At 32.2% G+C, this 27,921-nt stretch overlaps 1 protein-coding gene, 1 long non-coding RNA gene and 1 pseudogene across 4 annotated transcripts in view; 2 read left to right on the top strand and 1 right to left on the bottom strand.

Moving 5' to 3' along the window:
- The first annotated feature begins 440 nt into the window (after window positions 1–440).
- LOC132742835 (big defensin-like) lies at window positions 441–1,605 on the top strand (annotated as a pseudogene). The gene is made up of 2 exons (XR_009627489.1): window positions 441–710; window positions 1,310–1,605. The product of XR_009627489.1 is annotated as a big defensin-like (transcript).
- Window positions 1,606–3,737: 2,132 nt separating this feature from the next.
- Window positions 3,738–27,921, top strand: part of LOC132742834 (hemicentin-1-like) — a 46,304-nt gene continuing 22,120 nt past the window's right edge. The window contains exons 1-11 of one of the 2 annotated variants that reach the window (XM_060731332.1): window positions 3,743–4,068; window positions 11,068–11,163; window positions 11,603–11,938; window positions 12,743–13,075; window positions 14,274–14,561; window positions 15,207–15,509; window positions 15,821–16,123; window positions 16,513–16,630; window positions 16,819–16,874; window positions 17,239–17,343; window positions 17,514–19,718. In XM_060731332.1, coding sequence (XP_060587315.1) covers window positions 11,112–11,163; window positions 11,603–11,938; window positions 12,743–13,075; window positions 14,274–14,561; window positions 15,207–15,509; window positions 15,821–16,123; window positions 16,513–16,630; window positions 16,819–16,874; window positions 17,239–17,343; window positions 17,514–17,701 — 2,082 coding nt within the window. In that variant the 5' untranslated portion in view covers window positions 3,743–4,068; window positions 11,068–11,111 and the 3' untranslated portion in view covers window positions 17,702–19,718. Of the gene's footprint in view, window positions 4,069–11,067; window positions 11,164–11,602; window positions 11,939–12,742; window positions 13,076–14,273; window positions 14,562–15,206; window positions 15,510–15,820; window positions 16,124–16,512; window positions 16,631–16,818; window positions 16,875–17,238; window positions 17,344–17,513; window positions 19,719–27,921 lie in introns of those variants that run through there. The other variant, XM_060731331.1, reaches the window with a different exon arrangement.
- LOC132742838 (uncharacterized) lies at window positions 6,377–8,065 on the bottom strand. The gene is made up of 2 exons (XR_009627491.1): window positions 7,786–8,065; window positions 6,377–6,781 (listed from the first exon to the last, which is right to left on the bottom strand). It is a non-coding gene; the product is annotated as an uncharacterized LOC132742838 (long non-coding RNA).

Here is a 27,921-nt window from a genome sequence, read left to right as displayed (position 1 = left end):
ATGTCAATTACCTATTACTATAACAAATCAAAGCATCAACTGTTGATAACAACCGTACAATATAAATTTTATATATTTTATATCGAGATGAATTTATCATTTCTTCTTTTTTTTTAAATTGTTGATTCGCACGAGCACACTGATATGAACATGTCCATAAAAGTGCTTAGTGTTACTTAATTAATTGTTGTTCAGTGTATGATATAGATGCACATATATTAGCTGTCTTTAAATCATATTTTAATCAAAATCATATTTATTATATATACAATAATACTTTTTAAGACTGGCAGAATTGCTTTTTGTGTTCTAGCAGGCGTGCGTATGCGTGCATGTGTGTGTTTTGTTGTTGTTGGTCATTTTCATTGTTAACTAATCTTTGAAAAAACGTATTTGCATTAAAGATAGTAGTCTGTATAAGTTTTCCTTTTCAGAGAAAAATGGACAAAAGGACTATCTACTTTTCATATTCTATGTCTTTCCCCTAACCATGACAACTCTGGCGCTGTGTTTAAATATTAAGCAACAGCTTGAAAAGGAACAATTGACGAAAGAAGAGCAGGAAAGTGTTAAACTCGCCAGGCAACGCCGTCAAGCTGTACTGCCAATCGCGGCGTATGCAGGCATGGCCGTGGCACCATACGTGTTTGCAGCTTTAGTGGCGGCTTACGGCATATATTTGGTTAGGCGGTATAATATCAGGAAAGCATGTATCCTTTGTTTGTGAAAAAGTATGACGTATTTAACATTTATTAAACTCATTCCTAGTGTTTTATTTAATAAATCTTTCTGTTAGTCTGTCTATTTCTATACATCCGTCCCTCCATCCACCAATCAAGGCGTTTGGGAATTTGGAGATTTTATTTGATTTTTCATGAAAAGTTTTTGTTGTTTCTGCTTTTTGTTTTTCGTGTTGTTAGTTTTTCAAAAGGGAGGGACACAAAAAATTAAGTATAATTTTTAAACACATTACGAACATGTAATGTATTTTGAAAGTAAACAATTATGTTTAAAGCGAAACGTCAATCTTATCGGAAGTTTAAATCTTGTAGCGTATACTGATTTGTATCTGCCACTGGTTTCAAGGCTTATTGTCTTCTCGGCTGTCAACGATCCTTTTGTTTTTGTAATTTTCATAATAACATTTTCTCACGCAATTTAGCAAATATATATTTGAGAAGGAAGTTTCAATCTAAAATAGCATTTATTTACTTAAAAGGGATCTTCCCATCCCTATTGTTATCAAAATATCTATAGTAGAAATACCGGTAATATTATATTTTATATTTGGACCTTAACAAGAATCAAGCTGGCTGGAGTATCCCATGCGCAAATAACAGGGGTTGGTGTAGACCTACATGCCGTTCTAATGAGTACATTGATGATTACCATAGTGACATCTGCGGAGGAAATTATTGTTGCAGGCCAGGGAATCTTGGTTAAGACGCCTTTATGAAAAGAAAAGATAATTGTTATGGACTCTCAATAAACACAATTTAACAAGAACGAAGAAACTTTTTTTCATAATTTCTTAATTAAGTTAATGTTCTTGTCGGAAAACATCATTATATATTATCAAAAAGTAAATAAAGCAAAGTAAAAGTACATATGACTTATTGACTGTGTGTTGTTTTTTTTCCCCAAACGCAATATTTTCGGCCTTTTCTGTCACCCTTCGAACACAAGAGTATTAATGCATAGCACGTATACGGTATTTCGTTATAACCTACGCTAAGATATTAAACATGCAAAAAAGTTATGCTGGGAGTTGTTGACAAAGATCTTTACAATCTATCGACTAGATGTTCACCTGTATCGGTAAAAAATATATGTGAATTTCCGCAACTCCAGGTATGCTGATTTAGCACAAGAAACACATTGGCAGTAACAAAAGTTATCATAAGAACTCTAGGACATATTTTGAGTTATCAAAAGAACTCCGGGACATTTGAAAAATCGGGTATACATTTGTTACCCGGGGCTTTATGTTTGCACTTTTGCATTTTTATTAGATAATTATGTATTGCAAGGATGAAGAGTTGAAATAAACAGGTCAATACTTGCGAATTGGCAAATAATCTAGAAATTTTACTCTGAAACTATTAGATTTTAAGCAAGAGGCGATGAAAAATGGACTATGAACCAGTTTTTGACACATCATACAATATGTAAGGCAGACTTAATCATTAATTTAATTTAGCACCTAAACTCACTTTTTAAAGATGAAAATTACCATTTCTGAGGAGTGTTTTTGCAGTATATACAATAGTTTTCCGACGAACTCCGTGACGTGACAGTTATCACAAGAACTCCTTGACAAGTTATCATAAGAACTCCATCCCTCGTGTAACACTTCCTCCCCGTGGGTTTTAGGTTGACAGTTAACAACTTAATTCAATACGCATGGCGTTGAGGCAATTGCATATTTTGTTAACTGTTCTTTTTCTTCTCGTATTTCACATATTTAATTGAACTTACGATAAGATACGATCATTGTTCCTATACTACTAAACATCGAATGCAGAACTTTTCTATAAACAGAACTGTTCTCGCACATATTTATGCCCCATTTGATTGATTAAGCAGCATGTCTCTAGACTCATGTTAATTTCCTTGAAAATAAGAGAATATGTATTTTAAAAAAATACAAGTGAACAAAAAATTAATTTACAAATTACGGATACTTTCAGTCCACGTAAATGTGGATTAAGATGTGAAATACAGTCCTTACTTCATTTTATCATACGGTATACACATCGCAAAAATATTGTTTTTGCAAATGACATATAATTCAAAATTTAAGCACATTTTTCCCAATGTTGAATTTCTAATATTAATCTTGTTGGCTCATCTGTAGGACTGTAGCTTTAGGTCCTAGCCGATATCATTGTACTGTTGAGTGTATTGGTTTAAAGTGACGCTGTTTTCCTTTTTGCACTGTCAAGGTCGTATTTGTAAAATAATAACTATTTTAATAGCGGATGTAAAACAATGTCTTATTACCAATTGGTTCGGTAAATATAAAAGCTGCCTAAGATATAAAAAGACTGTTCAGCTCTGTTAAAAATGAACATTATCTATATAATTTTCGATGTTTATATGGGTTACATTACTCCGATGACGTCCACTATCAATATGTAAAATACTAGTATATGACACATTTTGTGGGGCGTCCGTGGCCGCGTGGTTAAGGTCGTTGACTTCAAACCACTTGCCCTTCACCGCTGTGGGTTCGAGAATCCCGATAGGGACTTTGGATTCTTTCATGTGATGAAGCTATCCAGCTAGCTTACGGTTCGTCGGTGGCTCTACTTAGGTGCCCGTTCGTGCCTGAAATAATGCACGGAAGGGCACCTGAGGTCTTCCTCCACCAGTAAAGCTGGAACGTCACGATATGACCTATATTGTGTCGATGTGGCGTAAACCCCCACCCCCTCCCAAAAAAAATACAAACAAACAAACACATTTTGTAAGTTTGTAATCATTAACCATTTAACCTACAAGTAAAAAGCTATCCTTGTTCCTGGAAGTATCCTCTACATTTTATAATTCATAATTTAATTAAATTTAATAAAATTTAATTTGATAAATTCATTGAGACCAAAATGACCTTGTCTGTATTAAACTATATTGGTTAATCCTTTAAAAAAGACATATATCACTAGATGCAGTGCTTACGGAACATATGTCAACACCGATAATAAGGCAGTGAATACCTTAAGAAAACGCACAATGCATGGTAGTATTAAGTTTTTGAAGATTTAACTTTGTTTATCCATCAAATAACACATTAATCATATTAACGGAAGAATGGTTTACGTAATGGCACCCCGAATTATATTTATAATATATCATCTGTAAATGGTCATTGAAGTGGGAAAAAAGGAAAAATTGCATGATGTCGAATATTTTATACTGATAATAGAGTTAATGTTTAATAGATAATAGAGCTTAATGACCCTGAACTACATATATGATACATGTTACACACAATTTGAATCAGGAAGTTATGGAGCTGCGAATTTATGCACACTTAATGTTTTTTTATCGACGAGGATACCTTTCAACGTAAGTCGCTATTTATTTAACGTTAACTGACATAAAGTTTAGAATACATAAATATCTTAACATATTAGAAAAAATATACAAACTACCAAATATACTAAGTATACAAATAAGTATCCGCTTATGTTCGCTTTATGTTTTATATGAAAAATGTTAATGTTATACACATTTAGTTCTTCTGCTCACAAAGTCTAAATATGTAAATGTTTGTCTTCGCTCTGTTTCCGACATGCCTAATGCGGTGACTAATTCATACAACTGGCCTGGAAGGCCCCCTTTTAAAAATAAAAATAAAAAAGTTATTCTTTGTAGAACTGTAGATGTCAAAGTCAAATTATGAATCTTCTTGTAGAAATCTGAATTATATTTGTATGTGGCTTTGAAATTCATTGATTATTTTCTACTTAAATTGTTTAAAGTATGACATTGGAGTTGACCTAAACTAAATTTGAAGTATTTGATTAAAGCATAATTAGTGGAGTAGGTAAATTATTATCAACGTTGTGTTAAATATTATAGATGCCATAAACGGATACGCTATATTTAAGGTGTAGTGAAATCATTTTTTTTATTATTGTTTAACGGAACAGGCGACGGACGATGGTCATTAGTCGGCCGTAATTGCTTACTCTGAGCCAGCTCAAGTGAGCCAAAAACATACTTTCTTCGTTGGCAAGACATAATTAAATTTAATACTTTTACTTTTTAATTCTCCAGTGAACTTATGATAAATTATCGAACTGCAATTACTCAGCAATGAAGAAGAAAAAGAACAGGACATTATTGAACATCGTTTCTAGTATATGTGTAGTTTTAGTCATTTTTTGTGTTTGTTTATGGTATGACAACATTGTAACTAAAACTAGATTTCTTGTGTTTATCTCAAACGTTTGATGCTCTTATCTCCTATCATTGCCTTTTCTTCTGATCACTTTCTTTGTACTCTCTATAACAGTGATGTGTTATAGGGATTGTATTACATTAAACTTAAGAAGAAAAATAGATGAACAAGTTGTTCGCAAGCAAAATATTAACGAGTCATTTTCAAAGTAAACAAACGCTTATATCCATTCATTTTTTTTTCGATACAGTTAAGGGTATTTAGAAATTACCAATATGTTCGATTGTTTAGGTCATGTGTGAAGTACGATGTGAATATGTTCAGTAGTTTCCGAGATTACTTTTGTCACAAAAATTGAACCAGCGACTCTTAGTTTTCAACGCTAATTTCATACATTTCAAACATGAGACAGAGTTATTGACCTTCAATACAAAAGTAATTTACTACCCTAAGATGGATGTCGAGTTTGAAGTAAATACCTTCAGTAGTTATGAAGAACTTTAACCAGGAAGGTTCCTGGTTCAATTCACTAATAATCAATGCAAGACTTATGGGTATTGAGTAGTTATTTGTAAAACTGACTTAAAAGGCCAATATGGAGTTTCAAGGAATTACAAGCGGAATTTTGCAAAAAACTGATATCCACAATCCCTTATTTGACTTGACAGGTGAGCTTATCTTACCTTACCATAAACAATATTGTTAAGATGAAATTTTAAAGCAAAATTCAAAAATACCTAAAATTCAATGAAATGCATACTTGAGTTATGGGCCGTGGATAGTGAGACATGACTGTACCTTACCTTACCATAAACAATAACTAGATTATTGTTAAGATTGAATTTTTACGCAAAATTCAACCAGAATTTTATATTAAAAAATACCTATAATTCAATGAAAATGAAGACATGACTTGAGACATGAATGTATGGATTGTCAAGAAATACTTTGAAGGGTTTAAGATACGTCGATTTTAAACACAGGACAGTTTTCTTAAATATTACCTATGCCGTAGTTTGGTCATTATTCGTGTCGTCCTGTGTGATTTTAATCTACTTCTTAATTTGGCATTCATATCAATACTGCAAGCAGTTTTATTGATGTTTCAAAGAAGTTTAATTTCAAATTGTCATTGTCAAAGAAAGTAATTAATAATCAGGAAATTATCAAATTTACCAGTACAACTAATAAAAGTCGAAAATAAAAAAGATGCTAGGACAGTCATTGAACATTTGTTGCATCTTTTTTTAAGTTTCGTAAAATCTAAATCCGGTTAGACAGTTGTGTAGTACATGTACAAAATATGAATTTTGCTTAAGCAACACATTTCTATATTTCTGTATTTGTTTGGTTATAAATCACACCGACATTTGTGTAGGTCATATGACTTAATTTGGGGAGTTAGACCTCAGTTGCCCCATCGTGTGTAAGATAGAGGAAAATAGCATATATTAGAAATAGCACTTCAAATAAACAGAAACTAATGCTTTATTTATTTTCGGCCAAACGATATTGATATATCTATGGTCGTGGCACATGGTTTGTATTTTTAAAAATTACCTATTGTCACATTGATAGAAATGGTTTCTCTCACATTTCCATCGTCGCAAGCAAATGAAAGAGTAGCGTGAGACGAATTCACCGAATCTATAGTGAGCTTAAATTCCCCAGCACTTTCATTGAAGGTAAATGTAAATGTATATGGTTTGTTTGGAGAATAACCGCATGTGCCTAAAAAACAGTCTGCGTATGGTTCATTGTCCACATACCAAGTCATCTCATTATAATAGGGAATAATTGTGCACACAAGTTCTACTGAAGACCCTTTAAAATAAGTCGTATTTCCATCACTTGTTTGCAGCAAAACACTTGCCTCTGAAAAAGTATAAACACTTTGTATAAGAAAGAGATTACAGTTTCCATGTTTAAAGTTACCAAATATGGTTTAAAGACATCGTTCTAAGAAAGGTAACTGAACTTATAAGGAGCAAGATATACATTCTGTTTTTGTTGTTGTTGTTATTTCAAAAATGTTTAAAGTTAACAAGACCTGTAAGGTTTGATTATTCTCAATTTTTGATAGTCAAACAAAAGCCTGGGTAATAAGCTCAAAAAGGGCCACAATTATGTCAGCATTCGTGTTAGAGTTATTGGTCTTAGATATTGACCTCAAATAAGAGTGCAAAGCTTGAGTCCATTCCCTTTTTTTAGTTTTAGAGATAACAACTGACATTCAAACACTTAGCCAAAGTTCTGTTCTTCAAATAGTGAAGCTAATAAACTTGAAAATTGATGTTAAGTAAGATGTTTCAGTGGGCAATATTATTTACCTTTTCAAGTTAAGATGTTTATATAATTAAAACTATATATAATGTTACATAACGAGTTAAACACTTAATAAACGCGAGAATTCAGTGATTAGTAGTTACATGAATGCACATTATGCCTTAAACATAAATAAGTTTTTTCAATCTTTGGAAAAACCAACCTGATTTTATAACCTTTAAATAAAGATTTCATAGCATTTTATATGTTTATCACCAGACAAAAGTAGCTTTGAATGAGAAATAATGTGTTATAAAAGTAGCAAAAAGTAAACAAAGTAGTATTTTACCTTCTATTCAAAACACTAGATCCCAATATTCTTAGTAATTACCAAAATGCAACAGAAACAAAGATGGTAATTGGCAAATGAGTAGCTTTTCGAAAACAATTACAGAACAAATTTGAACTAAAAATAAAAGCATTTCTGGAGCATTATGGGTCTTTATCTTGTTGCCGTGTCTAGTCTTATCACCTAGTTCGCTAAACTAGATTCTATAATTTTTAAATTAATGAATATTTTACTGACTGTTGATATAGTTTTCTAAAATGATTACCTGTGACTAAAATGTACACTCCAAAGATACAACTTTTTAGGAGGAACAATCGTATCGCCCACATCACAAAGGCTTATGAAAACAAAAAATATTACATTCATATTGATGAAAAAATCGTGCATTTAGATTTAACCTTTCATATATAATACGTTTTAATATGCGGTTTGCATTTAAGTAAAGAAATGTCTATCTACAAATATGTATAGCCATGTCCAAACATTTACTTAATAAATAAAAAATATATCACATATGATATGCTGTACAAAATTTATAAAACTAAATTTACTTACTTTTCTGAATCTAGATAATTAAAGCTATGTGTTGAACAGGTTATTTTTATTGATATCCAACTACTCAAAACACGTCAGATTGTACACGTTGATTTTTCAGTTAACTAACGTCTTGCTTTGTTATCTACTACATTTTACATGCATTCATGTTAAATGAAACGAAATGCGATAAAATGTAAACCATGACGAAACTTTCAAGCAGATTTAATGTCAATCAATTGAAATGTATGAAAGATTTTATGCTGGTCGTATCATCTTGCGAACCAATTATATTATTGAATCCATTTGTCAGTATCACGTTTATAACTACCAACTTCGTTATAATTGTGTTTTTTAAAACGAATTTAAATATATTTCGAAAAATGTATTCTCTAAATTAATTGTCTTTTGATAGATGTATCTATTGTTTGAAAAATCTATGCATTTAGTTTCGATTACACACCGATTGGGTTATCTGTTATTTAAAAAAAACTACACTTTAATCATTAACACATACACATGTCAATATTGATATCAATAAAACTGACTAACAAAAAATACAATGTATATCTATTTTGATTTGAAAAAAGTAAACAGAGTAAACAAAATAGTAGCCAAACAACTTTTGCAAGACTTACGGATTGATGTTTGCAGCACTCTAAAATCTGCAAGTCCTACATAAAAACAACTAAAATATTTGTCATTTATACACTATTTTACTTAAATATGCTGAACAAAAAGAAACTTCCACTGTGTTTAAGTGAAAATATACGAAAATATGGATAGCCGGTTAAAATATTCTTTACTTGTATTTTAAGATTGCGTCAATGTGAATATTGTGGAAAATTTTACTGCACGAGGTTTACCAGTAGTGATTGAAATAGTTGATTAAAGGTGATATGGATTATAGACCAAAATCATATATTGAAACCGTGTGTGGCCACTTTGAACACGGAGTACTGCCTGGCGTCACACATTCTGCAAACAGAATCGTCAAGTGTATTTATTTTTGTCTGTGGATTGTTACTTAACTCCAGGATTAAGGCTTGTTATAGTTCAATGATGTTCGATGATGAAATAGGGCTACGTTTAAACCGTCAGTCTAAATAATGCAACAAGTGATCTTGACACTTTAGCTTGTGGCATTATCTTAGTGAAACAGAAAATTATTGGGATTATTTTCTACCTTCAGAATGACGTTCCTTGCCCAAGATTCTTATCTTGATACACTTGGGCATCCTAATTCACATCGGTCACGACGAGAGGTGTGCGATAACCACGTCAATGAATTAATAGTCTCGACTCGTCGGAGGAAATATCGCTATTTTATTGGTGTCCTATCTTGCGATAGTATATACGTGTGCCCATTTAATATTTTATTCACATCCAATGTGTTCATTAATACAGCGCTCTTGACCAGACGTCTTGAAGCGCGGCCATCTTCATGGTAAATCTTTTGTTTGTCCTGTTGCTTGGAAACAATGCCAAAGGTTCTGAATAGAACGCCTAAAACTACCGACAAACCTTATTCGTTGCCAGACCAGAATTAAGCATTCCAACTAAACGTTCACGTAAATTTAATGGAATTATAGGGATGTCAAAATACTCTTATTGACAACAAAGACGATACGTGAGACTGAAATACGGATTATACTGGCAGGTGCATATACAAAAAAAATCGAGTTTAACGGATTCCCTGTGTGCTGTCCGAACTGTGTCTGTAATAACATGGAATTGAAATTATGGTGTATTTAGTTTCTACGAATTTATACGAAGTTCAATAATGTTGGAAGCTATAAACTTAATAAACACTATCAAATTCGTTCCTTGAACCAACCAGTACTTAGCAGCAATGAATGCAATGCTCAAGGAAACAACGGTTTCCCCATTCAAAAAGGTTTGAACCAACCGGCTCTTTTCTCTCTAAGCCACATATTACTATATTAAGTTCCTTTAAATTATGTTCAGTTGTTTAACCCATTTACTGAGCGTATAAGGAAGTTGCCATTAAAAACAGAAATGAAGATAGATTAACGGTTTTAGGCGCAATGCACTTTTTCTTAATGCCTTTCTTTTTATAGTTTCTTTGAATTTTCATCAATAATTCAAAGTTATTATCCGGACAAACCCAATCTGTACAGACAAACTTCTCCTATTTCTCGAGAGGAAGTTTCACCCTCTTCTGTTTATGCACATAGGTAATCATACAATAGACATGTAACACTCTATGCAAAGTTTTACTTTTTCTTTATTAACATGTTATGCAAAACTGATCGAAATAAACTTTATAAATCAATAAATATATAATATGAAGAAGCGAATGAAGAATTTGCAGGAGAGGGAGTTTACATGTATAGCAAGTTGCATTACATTTGTAATTATATTATATTTATCATGTTTTTTCATAACAAATGTTTTGTTTACTTGCAGATACTGTAAAGCAAGTTTCTTTTACATTTTGCAATTGTCACAATTAATAAATGTTTGAACGTCCGTCCTTCTGTATGTCTGTCTTCAATGATGTAGTAGATGTGTTCCTTTTTATATGCTATGATTTATCTCAATTGTAGTACAAAAGATAACATTTAGAATTGACAAAATCAATAGTTTAAGTTGTGGGGTTCACTGACCTCGTCTTGAGATATCTGAACTTGAATTTTAAATTAGTTCTCATGTTAAGGATAGATAAGTCAATATTAATGTTTACAATGGCTATTTGTTCTGCATTTTTTGTAGCTGACTTCAATTCTGATGTTTGTGCATTACTTATGAGAAATTCTTTATTTTTTCTAATGGTTATTTGAATCATGGTACCATACATGTCCAATGTTTATCTTCTATAGTTATAATTTGTCAGATAGCTATTCTTTGGTGATGAAATTGTCATTAATGATTGTTAAATGATTAATGAATGGAATATCACATCTTCAGGCTGAAAATCTGAATGCTCACAGAAACAGTGATATGACGCCATCTAACAATGTAAAACTAAAACTATACAGATTTTTTGCAGGTTACTTAATATCTCATCATGCAGTGATCTGCTAACTTTCGGAAATGCAGAACTGGAAATTCCATTTTAGCATCAATGCCCTGTGTTTCATTCATGGTAAGTACAAGAATTTGTCAATCATTGTCTTTTTATACAGTTAATAATGTTTTGTTAGCATCTATTTTTAGTACAGTTGCATTTGACATATGTCATAAACTTATTTCACAATAAACAATAAACGTTACATCCATTTTCGAATTCTTATAAATTTTCACTTGTCAGCAATGTGTTATGATTTATAAGCCATTATACCGCCACGAAAAGCTTTATTACTTACTGTATATACTCATTTCGAAATATTGTTCATTTTCAGTCACAAAAATTTGTGTGATTTAAAACAATAATAGCACTTTTAGAATACTTCAGCTATGAAATGTTTATGGTTTTCATAAATAAAACAGCTGGATTTAAGGATTGCGTTTTAAAACTTTCTCATCAAACAAATAGAATAAATAAATCACGTTAACTTAACTGATTAATTATAATTTTCAAAAAGGTGTTTCATGTCAAAGCATAGTTCTAACTCCAACCAAACCTTACGTCGATATAAACGAGGCACTGACGTTAACCTGCACCTATATTGGTTACAACAATGTAGCAGGGACGAAGTGGAATGTGAATAACGAAGTTTCACCAACAACAATAAGACATCAAGATAATACTTGTAGTGGTAGTGGAATCTTCGCCGATTACAACATTTACAGAGTTGGTTGTCCATCTGATACATCTTTTACTGTAACTATATTACGTGTACAACAAGAGGATCTGAATATATCATGGCAATGTTTTGATCGTGACAGAACAAGTAATACTGTCAGAATATTGGTAAAAGGTAAGTTATATACTTTTACGTTGTTAAAATAATAAATATAATTATACACCAGCCATCATTGTAATGGTCAATTTGACACTTGCATTATTGGCACCATTTAAAGGTTAGTTCTACATTTATATTTAATTTTTTCAAGCCCATGGAACAAATGTGTTTTATTTTCGTATTATGTCTTGTTTCGCCGAGCCTTTGTAGATGATTTTATTCCGTTATGGTCATTTGATTACATTTTGGTAGTATTATCAAGTAGACATGGTCATGTCAATGTTTTAGTTATTTCCTCTTCTGTAACGATGACAATTGATGAAATATTACTTGATGAGGATTCATTTCATTAACACTCTCTCATTATATATAATTTGGAGATTTTCTTGAAACCCGTTAAATCATCGCAGTTGACAATTCCATGAAAATGTCCCATTGTGTTCCTTCAAAATGTGTCTGTTTTGTTTTCGATAAGTTATCTTCGCAATTCACAATTTTAACTTCCTTAATTCACCTTTTCAGTGCAGTTGATAGCGTGTGTGCATTTCCCATGCATATTTACTTAAATCTAAACTCGGTATAACCTAAAAATTATGTTTTTCATCTTTTTTCTCGTTAATATGTTTTATGCCATAGACTGGAGAAAAATGAATGCGTGATCCCACACGTTAAGTTGTTTCTTTAAATTTCTTGGCTTCGATTCTTTTTGATCGAATACTTGTAATCTCTAAAAAGTTTTTTTTGTATTTAATGATATTTAGATAAAACATAGCATTTATAATTATCTATGATATCATTTCATTACATAAATCATTTCAGTTTCTGTTGCAAATGTAGTACTTTCTGGACCAAGTTCTCGTTTCATAAAAGAGCAATCCCGACAAACAATCAAGTGTAAGACATCACCTGGTCGACCACAACCAAGAGTCAGTTGGTATCTCTATGAATCTAATAAAGGCGTTAAACATAAAATAACTGTTAACTCGTCAACACAGATACTCAATGAAAGTGAGGATGGACTTGTTGCTGTCGAAAGTACCTTACAATTTTACCCAAATAGATCGATAAACAACTGGATGTTGAATTGTGAAGCGTGGACAGACGACGAAACCAGAGCAGTTCATAGCAATATATTGACTTTGAATATTGCTTGTAAGTCTTCTTTTTTAAAGAATCGTTAAATCTGTTTATCAATGATGTAATCAAAATATGGTTATTTTGCATAATATTAATTTGTGTAATCGGTCAATAATCGTCTATTTTTATCCAAATTACTGTTTGATTTAACTTTTTGTATTGAAACTATGTTAAAAAGGGTAGTTGAGTTTGCGAAAATTCCGGATTTGCAAACTTATTCCGGAGGCTGTTAATATACAATTGCTTAGAAACAGCCTTCATTACCAGCTGAATTTTTTGTCATGTATAGAAATTCCATTTATGTTCTTCCTACATTACTTATTTCCTATATTCCGGCATTTGCCCTTTCATTTTAATTAATTTTGATAAAAAAGAGAACTCTGTCATAAATATATTAGTATAAGCCAAAATTAATGAAATACTTTTTTTTCTCTCCAATATTCTGATGAATTTTATAGAAACTACCATCGATAGCTGTGAGATCAGGAGTAAAGAGAATATAACGGAAAATTAATTCATACATAACTAGATATTCATCGGTCCTCAGTCTGAACTTTATGCATTTTTTCAAGCACATTCGTTCAAAAGTAACGAATGTGCTGACACATAGCAATCAAAACCAAATGTTTCTTTTGTATAATAATTGTTCTTGACATATTGAATATACTAAATTAATGATTTTTGCAACAGCACTTTCCAAGTTTTTCGCCCTTAACAATCTATATACATGTAAATCGTAATCATTCAACGCATTTGAAGAAACATATCCATTTCCCGGCCCGGGGACATTTAGACTGTTCGCGGTGCATAAAATGCCAACACTAGCAATATGATTATGTTGTAGCATGGCATACATATTATTTGTTTTAGGGGTTTGTTTTTGGGTAAAAGTTTATTTGTAGGAACCGATATGTCGGAGAAAGAAAATTAAACTTGTTCTGAAAGTATTTTGACATCGCTTACTTGTTTTAAATTCTATTTTAACGTTTATTCAAATTGTTTGTTCAATCAAGAAGAAACAGCGATAATACTCAAAGATTTTAATTAAGGAATGTATTGAAAATGCATATATTATAAATGTTTGCTAAAATGTTATGTAGAGTAGTGAAGTATTAGTAAAGTGAAGTTTAAAGATATTAATGTTGCTTTAATAGATTTTGTCAATTATAATTATTTGATATTTTGCTGTAAAAATTTTCTAAAACATTTCAAGATCCTCCGCAGAAACCTGTAATCATTGAATTCACAGACGGTGAAAAATATACAGTCATAGAATCTGAGCTTGGCAACCTGTCTTGTTCTTCACATGGTGGAAATCCATTAGCTAATTTGACATGGAATTGCTATAACAGTAAACCAACGTCTGTTACCATTGAAGACAAAAGTGTAACCAGCACTGTTACTTGGTCAGGTTTTCGTGGTCAATCATCTTGCTCTTGTATCTCAAAACACTCGTGGTCTGGATCTATGCAAACTACAACTGTAATGATTGATGTTCTTTGTAAGTTTATATCTCATAACATATAAGGTAGTATCTTGTTTTGATTTAGAAGTTGAGTTAGTAAGCAAATTCATTGAACAATGTCACTGCTATTTTCAGAAATTGATAATTCAATGAAACTTTTTAACAAGTATATGAAATTATTTATTATATACCTTAATCAGAAAGGGCTTTCTTATTTTTTCATCTTATTATATTATGTTGACTTGAAAAGATACACATTTTTATGGGTAACCACTTATAGTAGAAATAACTAGGGGTAAAAACATCGGGCTTATAGAATTTGAAGACGATCGACATCTTCATTCACTCTCTTAATTATACATGTTATTTAATGATCTACTTTTATTATACACAGTCTCAAACCCTTGACCACATACTCAATTTGATATGGCATTACAAGCGCCGATGTTATCTATTTGACCTTCCTGGTATATTGTGAGCCACATCTAATATATTTTGACCACATAAACAAATACAGACGCATTATTTTGATATTCGTTAATCTAGACTGTAACAAATTGGACCAACACTAAATTTTACCATTAATTATCAATATTTTATCAGAGCTTATATACATGTAGACAGGTAGGCGGTTTAGGATCACTTTGACAATCTTGAATCTTTTGTTTATTTTGATTGCAGATAAAGCTCTTATCCTTAAATATTCAGTTTTGAACAGTGGAGCACATGATTCTGTTACGGTTGGTGAAAATGAAACAGTTAGTCTACAATGTGAAATAGAAGGAAATCCAACACCAACATGTGAAATATACAATGAACATAATTCGGAAATGGAGCATCAGATTAATTATTCACATAACTATGCGACATGTTTTATCAATTTCAAAGCAAGTTGTCTTCATTTTGGTGTTTATAAATGTAAAGGTGCCAATGTTATTAACACACCAGGTTATACGGAGAAAACAATCAATATCTTCGTAGAATGTTAGTAAGATTTATACATACTTTAAATCGGTAAATAATGTTACTTAAAACTGAGATGGAAAGTACAGGCTTTGACTTTATCACATTTTTTTAAACATGCGGGTGAAAATATGTCTGTTCTTTCAAATGAACGGTCATTTAATAAAATTTGATCTTTAACATATCTTGAATGAAAATAACATATTGAGAAAAGTATTACATACTTCATAATAAAAAGGAAATCAGAACAAACATTTTTTTCAAGTCAGCATTCAAACAATTGCTATGGGTGCCATTTTATTACATCCATGTTAAAGTTTCATGTTTTGTAGGTTCTCCAAGACCAAGCCCTTCTGTGCCAGTTAGGAATCGTGTGATTGCCGAAATGAATTCATCGATCAGCCTTTACTTCACAGCACTTTCCTACCCTAAACCTAACAGTGTCTTATGGAGCAAGTTTGATGGAAAAGCATGGAATTATGTAAATGAAAGCAACAATATACGGATATATCAATCGAATTTGGATTTTGGGATGACAATTATTCGAGCATCAAAAGCAGATTTTGGCGAATACAAGCTTTTTATTTCTAACATCGTTGGATCCTACACTCACATTTTCTATATTGAACATTCCAGTAAGTAAGAACATTTTCTTCAGATTCGAAGTATGTCTTTTGTATATTATTACATGCTAAAGTTTTGCTAAGCCTTGATAATTAACATAAAGAAAATACAAACAAAATCATCACCATCTTAAAAAAGAAAAAACACAAAGCAATCATAAAGCACATTTGATATTGGCTCTTTGAAAGAATTAAAATTATATTACATTGTATGACAAATTGACTACATGTCACATAATTATAAAGACGTTTTATGCTTGTTTGTTTATAAAGATAAACTCATTTTTATCTACATAATAAAAAACATTATAAATTTATCTTCAAGTTGACATGCTTTTGTAGTATGAAAGCTTCATTTATGCCAACATATTATCGGTAAAACCTTGTCTGATATCTTTCAGTGGTGTCATCAAAGTCTGATGTTCAGGGCAATACAGGGCTTATTATTGGATTAACAATAGTTGTAATATTTCTTGCAACGATTATCAGCGTTTTTGGTGTGATTTTGTACAAAAGAAGGTAATACGTTTCCATGTCGCAACTAGTATGTATAGGTGAACTTATTTATGTGTAAAATTGAAATAAATTTAGCTTAATAAATGAATTGACTTTCAATTTTTTGAGAAAAGAAGTTAGAACGTATGTTTTTTGGGGTTTTTTTGCATGAATCAATTATTTTTTATCATTAAAAACAATTCGCTTTTTAGGAGAAATCTTAAACGCCCAGACGTGGATGTTAACAATTCATATCTAAACGTATCAGGTAGGATATGATCAAGAACTTTTATCATGTGTTCACAATTTTGAAAAAGTTTGTGCATCATTTGTCTTTAAATGCAACTATTGTAGCTTCCAAATACCTTTATTAATCGAGCATAATACTTATTGAACATATTTCAACCTTTTGAATCTCTCTAACAAACTCACAGAAGAACGGTCTCATAACATTGTTAACCATTTGATTGATTTACTCAAACTTAAAAAAAGTCTTTGATTAAATTGAAACTGACAATGCGATATCACAATCAAATTATGATATATCTTTTTTCATTTTTGTATTCACTCTCCCTACAACTATTTATTTCTTATAATTTAAATGTTATCATTCATCTTTTCCTTCTAATAAGGTGCAAATACTCAACAAAAAATTGATGACAAAGAATATGAGATGATCGGATCGAATATGAGAGACCCGGAAAACAAAGACAATGGAATCAGTAAATCTATTGCAGGTGAGGCAAAAATAGTGGCGAAGTAAGCAGTTATTAAAATACATGTGCTTTCATCTTTTGCATTTCATGTATTGTTTAATTAGTCATATGTACAAGAAGAAGGTCAATATTTTCATCAAATGTCGTATTTTTGTCAGTTGAAAGTACAGAAGAAAACATTTTGATTTCAGATATGGAAGAAAATAATGACATTTCAGCAACGTACGAGAAACTAACAGATGATCGAAAAGACATTAACCAGTACAGTCAGATTTGTTATATGAAAGAGAAACAACGTGGTTATGGAAAGAGTATGTCTAGTGGTAAGGACGAACAACATACCGAACTGGCGAAAAATTATATCAATATGAAAATATAAGTACCTGACTATTACGAAAATGGTAAACTACTACCATGTTATTTGCATGTCCTGCATATAATTTTGTACGTGAATTGGAAAGAATCACACACATTATACAATCATATACTAATCAGAGCTGCATCCGTACTAAGGGTGTAGTACTTAAGTACCAGTACCAGTACTTGGCAAATTATGCAATACCAATACCAGTACCAGTACTAGATTTTAGCTCGGTACTGCAGTACCAGTACATTTTTGGGGGAAGTAATTAAGTATCAGTACCATTACTTTTATATAGTCATCAAAGTTTGAAAAAATACAGTGTCAAACAATAATTGCAAATATTATTTCATAATTTACTTTAAAGTTGACATAACATTTTTACAACTTTATTGTTTTAACATACTTTTTACAAACAATATTTACAACATTATATACATATATTCATGTCATATCTTATTGTTAAGTAACCAGTCAACTGTAATACAATGCAATCATCTTTCATTTAAAACATAACACTCTTTTGTTGCCTTTCACACCTTCACATCCCTGTTCAATTTATACCAAAGTAAATAACAACTTTTTATGGTGATAACAATATCACTTGAAATAGGATTATTTAGAATAGAAGCAATTAACTAGTTATTATTTTGCTCTTTTTCTAGTAAATACAAAGTAATTAAAGATGTTAATAAGGATATTTTAAGGTAAAGAGTTATAATTGAGTCTGTTTATCTCAATTTAATTTTTACTTAAAGCCTTTGGTGCTTTTTTATGATGAATACTATGTTAACATTTGAAGGAATATTGCAGCAAATTATCTATAGATTTTATAACTTACTTTTTCACCAAAATAAAATAATGTAATATACAGCTTTAGTTTATGAGAAAAATTGATGCTTTTTTATCAAAACCAAAAGTACTGCATAGTAATGCAGTAGCAGTACCACTTTTTAAGGCAGTAATGCAGTACCAGTAGTAGCAAAATTTTGTGAGAGTAATTCAGTATCAGTACCAGTACTTGCAAAATCGCTACAGTACGTACTGCAGTACCAGTACCAGTACCAGTAATGTAGCTCTGATACTAATATTCAGCAATACTTTGATATGTAGTTGAAAAATAAATATACTCACACATAATTCAGTTATTAAAGTTGTATATATGCAATTGAATTTTACTGAAGATAAACTTACTTTCATTGATGTTATTTTATGATTTAAGTCGTGTAAAATCTTACACATTTTTTATAATCATTTAATGTTGTTAAACCATATTTAATTGTGTAATTTAGTAAGTAATGTTGAATGAATAGAGCCTTTGAGATATACTCTGATTAACAAATATTTATCTTTGCAGATATATGTATTTTTATATATTAGAATCTTTGTATATGTTGAAATGTTCTGGTTTGCGGTATTTAGATATACCAAGACGAGTCTGAATTAACCCAAACTGTTTAAAGATACAAATGCTTTTAGAATGTTAATGCGAAAATCAGAGAACATTTATAACATTGAATACAATTGTAGATTTATATAGTAGCTTTGCATTGATGCAACACTCATTAATAAAGAAGATGTGTTTGTCTGCTTGCTTGCTGTCAAACCGTGCCAACCCGTGTTAACGAAATGGTCGGTTCTAGATTTTAATACTGCCTTTTGTTAAGAAATGTTGCATTCTTAGCATAGAACGTAACTTTAGACGTTCATTTTTATTAAACATGTTCTCTTTTATTGTAATTCTCGACTCTCAACAGGACACATTCAAATACGAAATAGTTACAACAGAAAAAGGCATGACATGCCCGTCAACTTAAAACAACCTCAGCAAACTGTTTGCATAGTGGCCAGGTCAAACAAATCTTAATTAAATTGAAAAATGAAAAACATATGTGTTACATTGATTCTACCATTTATGTCCAACAAATATACAGTTGCATGGTACGAACATATTTGCATGATAGGTAATTTCCAAATGACAACACTCCAACCTGACACACATGGGTCAAGTTAGGAAACCGCTATTTTGTTCTTTACATGAAGAAATGTTTTGTTCCTGTGACTGCCTAGTGTATTCATTTTGAGGAAATTAACAGAAAAATGAATGAAAACTTCAACACGAAGAAATGAAAATTTTGCCTGCGTCTCCCTTTTAAATCCAATTTTACAATGTACAAACATACAGCAATTTAATAAACTAATCATTTAATATACAATACAACTGATAGATTTGATAACAATTTAACACACAAAGTGTGGTATTTGCATTATCATAGTCACTTTTGAATGTTTGATATCATCATGAAAATGTACTGATCTGATACCCAATCAGTATCAGTACCCAATTTGTTTTGGTTCTCTAGCGTATTTCCAATATCTCGAACTGTAATTCACCTAGCAAAAACTGCCAAAAAAATCCGAAAATAGCCTGTTTCCCTTTCTGTAATTTCGTTGTCCATCTATTGAGTAGACTGGTTATATTACAATCTTTTATTTTCGCGGAAAAGCGTTATATACTTATGAGAGATAACTAAATCGAAGCCCAGACTAAGGTTAATTTACTTTCAACAAAATGGCGAAATGGGGCGGAAAAAAATATTATTTCAGTGCAGTCTAACAAAATACTTGGTTATTTTACAGAGTCAGAGCCTGAGGATGTTGAAAAAAAAATTGTTAAATGAACTTTTAGACAATGTTGTTTGCAGTCTTTGTATATTGTTTCCAAGATACTGGACAATATTTTGACCGATGTTTGTCGGTCTCGGAAAACCAAAATAAAGCATTGTTTGGAACGGCTGACTTTAGATACAAACCATGATTGGGAAAAGAGATTTCCATGGCTTGTTATTTTAGAAGACAGTGATCTGAACACTAGACTGCAATGCAATGTGTGTAGATCAATGAAAACTGAGTGTAAACTTACAAGTGTTTGGGCGAAAGATGATGCTCTAAGCTTTCAGATATCAAGCATTATAAGACACAACGGTACGAACACAAAAGTGCTTGTGCAAAAGAAGAACAGAACAAATATTTGAACACTGTCAATGAATGTGACCAAGTGAAAATTAATATTTCGAAAGAAGATGAAATACTTTTCAACACTGTGTATTTCTGTGCAAAAGCTGAACTTCCCACCTCTTAAATAAATGGAATGTTGGAATTACAAAGATTGAATGGCCTTGATGTTAAGTATCAAAATTTAAGCTGGGATACTTTACATGAACTCCAATCAACAATTTCCAGTGTTCTTACAACTTCAGTAATTTCAGATATTGAGTAATCTCCCTTTTATTCACTTATGCTTTAGAGAGCACTGAAATTACTGTAAACATAAAATTACTGTAACACTTGAGCATTTGTGTGCGTTATATAAAATGTAAACAGACAAGCCACACAAACACGAACATTCAGTAATTAAATTTTATTGTATACGTTTCGGCTATATGCCTTCATCAGTGCAAAACATAATAAAATTACCGGAAGCGACGTCATAACGGAACACGCGTTAAACGCGCGAAAAACGTTATGGCGTTTAGCGGCAAAAATATGATAACATGCAGAAACAAATATTTATGCTATAAATAAAGCTGGTACATGAATTAAAATGGATCAACAGTGATACAGATGTCTATTAGACAGTGTTAATAAAAATAAGATAATAGACAAACATATTAATATTCATGTAACGCATTATAAATCAAACAATACTTTATTATTTAGTCCATTTGGAATCATGGTATTTAATTTATGTATTCAAAAAGATTCTTTACATAACCGGTCCATGTTGTTTTCTATAATTTCTATAGGCAAAAATGAAAAATCTCACAATGAACACTTATTATCGTTTGATCCGAATTGGATCGCAACATGTGAAACTGGATTTACGTCACAATTTCTTATATAAAATCTATGTTTATTCATTCTGCATGATACATTTTGATTAGTCTGACCTACGTATTGCTTTTTACAGCCTTTACATGTAATGAGGTAAATTACATTATGCGAAGTACAGTTAACTTCATTGTGTAAATCAAAAGAACGACCTGTTATGCTGCTATTAAATTGTGAACGAACAATTATATTGTTACAATATACACATTGGCTAGATAAAAATGTGCGATCAAGTAAAGCACTTCTCATAAGATAATCTCGAATGTTTTTAGGACGTCTATATGCTAAAATAGGTTTGAACTTGGTATGTATATTTTTAACGCTTTCCTTATCAGACAAAAGTAATAGATCCCAATTTTTATTTAAGATTTCACCATTTTTTTTATATTTTAAGCCAAGTGACAAGGTTATTGTGCAATGTTGCTCTCACTAATGGGAAAGCTCATACTATTGTCAACTGTATGATGGAGATATTACAGGAACTTGGCCTTAATTTGTCAAACTGTACCTCTATAGCAACTGACGGTGCTGCCGTAATGGGGAGGCATACAGGTGTTGGGGCTCAAATGAAATCAAAGTTTTCACCATTCTCTGTTCAGGTACACTGTATAGCACACCGCCTCAACCTAGCATGTGTTGATTCAATGAAGAAGAACGAGTTTATGAGTAAGTTTAGACAAAAGTTTGATTCGTTATATCACTTTTCAGTAGTTCTAGTGAGTGCACTGCGTACACTACAGAATGTTCTCGAAGAGCCTGAACTTTCAGTCAAGGAACCTCACTCTGTGAGATGGCTTGGCTTACGGAATGCTGTAAGAGCTGTATGTGAAAGTTACGGATCTATTTTAACTGCTCTTTCAAAATATTCAGCAGAGAAAAACGCAGTAGCCAAAGGGCTGTACAAGTACTTTACAAATTATTAAGTGGTTCTGACAACAGCGTTTATGTTGGATGTTCAAAATGAACTGTAACTACTGAGTTGTGAATTTCAAAAGCAAAACCTGATCTTTAGTTCAGTTCAGCCTCTGCTTGATGTCACTCAGCAAAAACTGTGCAGTATGCTTGAAAAAGATGGAGAGAATCTTATCAGCATGAAGCAAACAATCAGAATGTTAGTGAATGAGGCTTATCATCAAGACGAAAAGTTATCATACAGAGCAACATGGACTCAGAATTTAAAACTTAAAGAGCCATGGACATTGAAAGTCTTAGAAAGAACATTAAAGGGAGATTTAGAAAAGAGGACAGTACAATTTTAATTGACCTCAGCAAGGTGTAAGAGCCAGTTGTTGTAAATTCATGTACAGGTACTGAATCTGAAGTAGCATTAGAACGCTTGGGATCATTTTATTGCCACTCAAAAGAAGTCCGAGTTGTTCACGGGAATTTAGTTGACGGGACAGAAGAGGAAGTCAGAGAAATGGATCCATTGTTAGACCCAGTACAGTTGGAAGCTGAATGGCCTAGACTAAAAGGAATGATAGGTGGTGCATATGCCCTGCTACAGACTGATGTGCTATGTAAGAGAATCATTCTCATCCATAAAGCAGTGCTTCCAAACTTGGCAAAGCTTGCATCTATTGCTTAAACTGTGCAACGTAGCTGTGTAGAATGTAAACGTAGTTTTAGTATGCAGAATCGGTTAAAGAACAAATTCAGGACATCTTTAGCTACTGAGAAACTGGAGATTCTTCTGAGAATAGGCATGTTGGGACCTGAACAGCAAAGAAGCAGTGAAAGTGACTATATTAACATTATTAAGTCAGTAGTAACTCAATGGCTTTCAAAGAAGAAAAGGAGGAAAGGTCGGCTTGTTTGTGAGTACGAACAAAGAGCTAAGATACAGAAACTTAACCTCTGCTAGTTATGTAGGAGAGTTCAGTGCGGAAATAGCAACAGAAACTTTATAGTATGACTATGTTACTTGTGTTTTCAAGTTTGTTTGATTTGTTTGTGTTTTAGCTAAAATAAGCATACAACATTATCTGGTTAATGTAAATCAATAAATTTTTCGATGATACCCAATTTTGTTTCTGTGTTACCCAATTGCTTGTCAAGTCCAGGGGAAAATACCCAATTAACTCAAAAGCTTACACATTCACATGCGGTTGGTTCCAAAGTCGTGTCAGCATAAGTTCCGACCGGAAGTAGAGCTTGGCGGTGCTATGTTGCACCCGTAAAAATATGTTCATTAGCGGGGACCTGAAGTGTTTATCAAATTTATGTTAAAGTACTTTGTTTTGGAGGTTGTTATAAAACTATTTTTCTGAGTTCTTTCTCAAACCTCAGGATTTTCATTGATCAGCGTACAATTTGTGGCAGTTTCTGACTCAGAGAATTTCTTCATTGGACTACTAGACTCAATCCATCAACCTCCCTAATCACGCCTTGTAGGAACATATTTGTCTCGCGAGGTGTGACCGATGTGCTCGTAAACATTCATATTTGAGACGAATTGGAAATGAGACAGATGTGTTCGACTCACAATAGAAAGGACTCTTTAAGCACATTTGTCTCACATTTTTCCATAAAATTATAAAAAGGTTATAATAATGCCCGTCCGTTGACCGTCTACCAGCCATTGTTCTGTGTTTTGCGTTTTAATAATACCGTTTTTAGGTCACTTCCGGCCAATCAAAAACTTGTACCACAATGAAAATTTCTACCAGTGTAGTATCCAGAACCCAAACATAAGAGTCCTTTTCTATCGTTTAATTGTGACACGTTTCTATCCGATGCTTAAAGTTTTATAAATGATATAAGAAATATTCTAAGCAACATCAAGGTAGTATCTACAGTGGCATAAAGGGGCCACACGATACTAGTATTATTACGTGTGCATACGATAGCTACTACGTTATGAAGGGACAGTTATTGCGTACGCCCGCAGATAGGTATAGATATAAACCCTGGAAGGTCTTCCTCGCATGAATAGTTCGACGCCCCAAGTGAGTGTCGAACCTACAGGGGTTAGGGGCAAATGGTTTTTTGACATCACTGGTCACTCGTCCTCGTCCCCTAAATAATCTCAAGAAGGAAATGTGAAGACCATCCTACACGTATTTTGTTTTTATCAGAAATATATATAAAAAATAACCATTTTCCGAGAATTTCTGTTTTTAGATCCGCCATTGAAAAAGCACTTTCAACGTGCATGAGTTCCTAAAAGAATCTGGGTAATACTATAATTATGGAATATCCGGCCTTGCAGAATCGGGCGAGACGCAATATTCCGACTAGACATGAAGCGAGGCACGACATTGTAAAATTCTGGAAACAAAGTGATCCCTTTGAAGCATAATCACAACAAAATTACATGAAAATTGCAGACTCGGTTTGATTGAGTCTGTACATGAGTTATAATGAAAAAATGCAACATCCCTCTAGCACCGGCTTGAACGGTTCTTAATTCTCAACACTAAATAGTGCTCGAATAAATGGTCCCGAAGTACCAGAAAAATATCAAAACACGAAATCTTGCAATGTCGAAGTATTCCGTCCACAAGCTTTCGCAGTAGGATATCGTGCCTCGCTTTATGTTTTGCTGGAATTTCGCTTTTCGTGTCTCTCGGTAAAATATCGCGCATCGCTCCGTGTCTTCTATAACTTACAGGATCATTGTTGAAATACATTGTTATAGACTGAATATTGCTCGAGTCGGCGCTAGTTGTCTTTTTTGTTATTTCTTAAGGACAGACCCAATCAAATCGCGACAGCATTTTGTTTCGTTTTGTTTTGTTTCATTTTCATTGCTCTTAGGAGAACTCTAGTTCTCGAGATTGTTTAACATTTGGTCCCATTTTCTCGGATTCGGCTTAAAAAAAAGACGATGCTTTGTCAGACTTGAAAGCTTCCCAGTTAGGTAATTAACTGCAAGCAAAATTCAATCAGGTTTGCTTAGAGTTTTAACAAGCGAAAGAGAATAAAAAACACAAGTTAGTTTTTAAATGTATATTATGTATAAGGTTAAGTGATTTCACTCATAAATGTTTTTAATACATTTTAAACGGAAAAGAGTCGTGATTTCTTTATTTCATACATATATAACAGTAGATATTGAAAGCCGTCAATGAAACAGCGAATAATCGGGCCTCCGCATTCAAGCTAGCATAAACTCTCATTTCATTAGCAAACATTCTGAAAAGGGAAAATCATTCGAAGGCAATGACAAAGGTTTGAAATTTATTTACACAGGTTTATTGAGTCTGTTCATAAGTGGTTATGGAAAGTGCAACATCAATTACGCACATAGCACTGGCCTATGTGATATACAACCATCAACACTATAAGTTTTGAAATCAACTATGCCGAATGCGAATTATAATGCAACAAGACTTGGATAAAATACGGGACAACTCCTTACAGCTGCCACACGCCACATAAACTGTTTACTCAAATAGTAAAACAACAATCTGGTGAGCTATAAAAATAAACAACAAAAGGCTGATTTTCCTGGTTGGTGCAACATTTTCCTGCTATAAATTCTTACAATCGGCCTTGTATTAATTATCTAACATCTGCATGTGAAGAGTATGTCAAGTACTATGAAACAGATGTGAAAATTCATGCTGCGCAATTGTTAAAAAATGTATATGTCTTGGATTACATATACATTTTAGAAGTGTCTAACAAGCATTGTTTTTAACACTACTTTCTTTTAACCCAAAACGCATTTTCATTGGGTGAATGGCAATCGCCAAAATATACTTCATTGGTCAAGAGCTGAGACTGAGTCAGTATAATATTGTAAAAGAGAGTCTGTCATTTTAAAGCCACAATTGCATTGTTATTGTCAGACTCAAAACTAATTTGGCAACTAAGATATACCGATGACAGATTAGGTTTATCATTCTCTGTGCAACAACAAATCTGTAAGTACTATTTTATTTTTCTACCTACGTAAAACATGTCACTGTTACACAAATATTTCCTACGTTAATGTTTAGATAGATTTAGATGTCTTTTAGATTAAATACAGTTTGTTTTATCTATGGAATAATATCAACATAGCTCCTTGTTTCAATGTTTCAATATGAGGCTATCATAAAAGAACAAGTAATGTGTTTATATTATTATTATTATTATTATTATTATTATTATTATTATTATTATTATTATTATTATTATTATTATAAAATATAGAATTTGATACTAATAATGGTTATAAATATAATTATTTTTATAATTATCTTTATTTTGGTTCTTATTTTATCGTTCTTTGAATATCAATCGATATATTTAATATCTTAATATTTTGTAAAAATATACTTGTAATAAGAAGTACCTAAATTTCTTTGCAGGGTAACTGTTTAATAATTCATTAGAATTTGTCATATTATGCAAAATCGATATGATAAATTGCATTAAAAAGTATTGCTGTCGTGTGTGTGGCGCGTTTACAAACTAGACAGCTTTACCTCTGGTCATTGGGCCATTGATCTCCCAAATCTTTAACTCCGCTTATTGCAAACGATATATATTTTTTACGAAATACAGGTACACCACCCTCTCAAATACATAAAATACATATTAACAATTGGATGAAGTGAAGAACTATATTGTAGATTACCTGCTCCTGGCCAGTACTTTTAACAGTATCCTTAACAGGGATCTAACAAATGGACCATTTCTCTATGAATGCCGTCGATTTTAAGCTGTTTAGTATTACTATGATCGTTGTGATGTTTTTCAATCTACAAATTATAAAATAGTTTTTTTTTCCTTCATAAAGTAGGGCTTATATTCTCAAAGAATAGCACAAGATGGACAAAAGGACTATCTACTTCGTATTCTATGTTTTTCTCCTAACCATGACAACTCCGGCGCTGTGTTTGAAGCAAGAGCTTGAAAAGGAACTTTTGACAAAGGAAGAACAGCCAAATGTTAAACTCGCCAGGCAAAGCCGTCAAGCTCAACTTGCACTGCCAATCGCGACGTATGCAGGCAAAATAAATAAGAGTCCATTTTTATCGTTTAATTGTGACACGTTTCTATCCGATGCTTAAAGTTTTATAAATGATATAAGAAATATTCTAAGCAACATCAAGGTAGTATCTACAGTGGCATAAAGGGGCCACACGATACTAGTATTATTACGTGTGCATACGATAACTATTACGATATGAAGAGACAGTTATTGCGTACGCCCGCAGATAGGTATAGATATAAACCTTGGAAGGTCTTCCTCGCATGAATAGTTCGACGCCCCAAATGAGTGTTGAACCTACAGGGGTTAGGGGCACATGGTTTTTTGACATCACTGGTCACTCGTCCACGTCCCCTTAATAATCTCAGGGAGGAAATGTGAAGACCATCCTACGCGTATTTTGTTTTTATCAGAAATATAT

Source organism: Ruditapes philippinarum, unplaced genomic scaffold (assembly GCF_026571515.1).
Source record: "Ruditapes philippinarum isolate M1 unplaced genomic scaffold, ASM2657151v2 ctg5758_1_1_1_1, whole genome shotgun sequence".
Lineage (NCBI taxonomy): Eukaryota > Metazoa > Mollusca > Bivalvia > Venerida > Veneridae > Ruditapes > Ruditapes philippinarum.
Note: the sequence above shows the minus strand (reverse complement) of the source record. Positions and strands in the feature narration are given on the sequence as shown.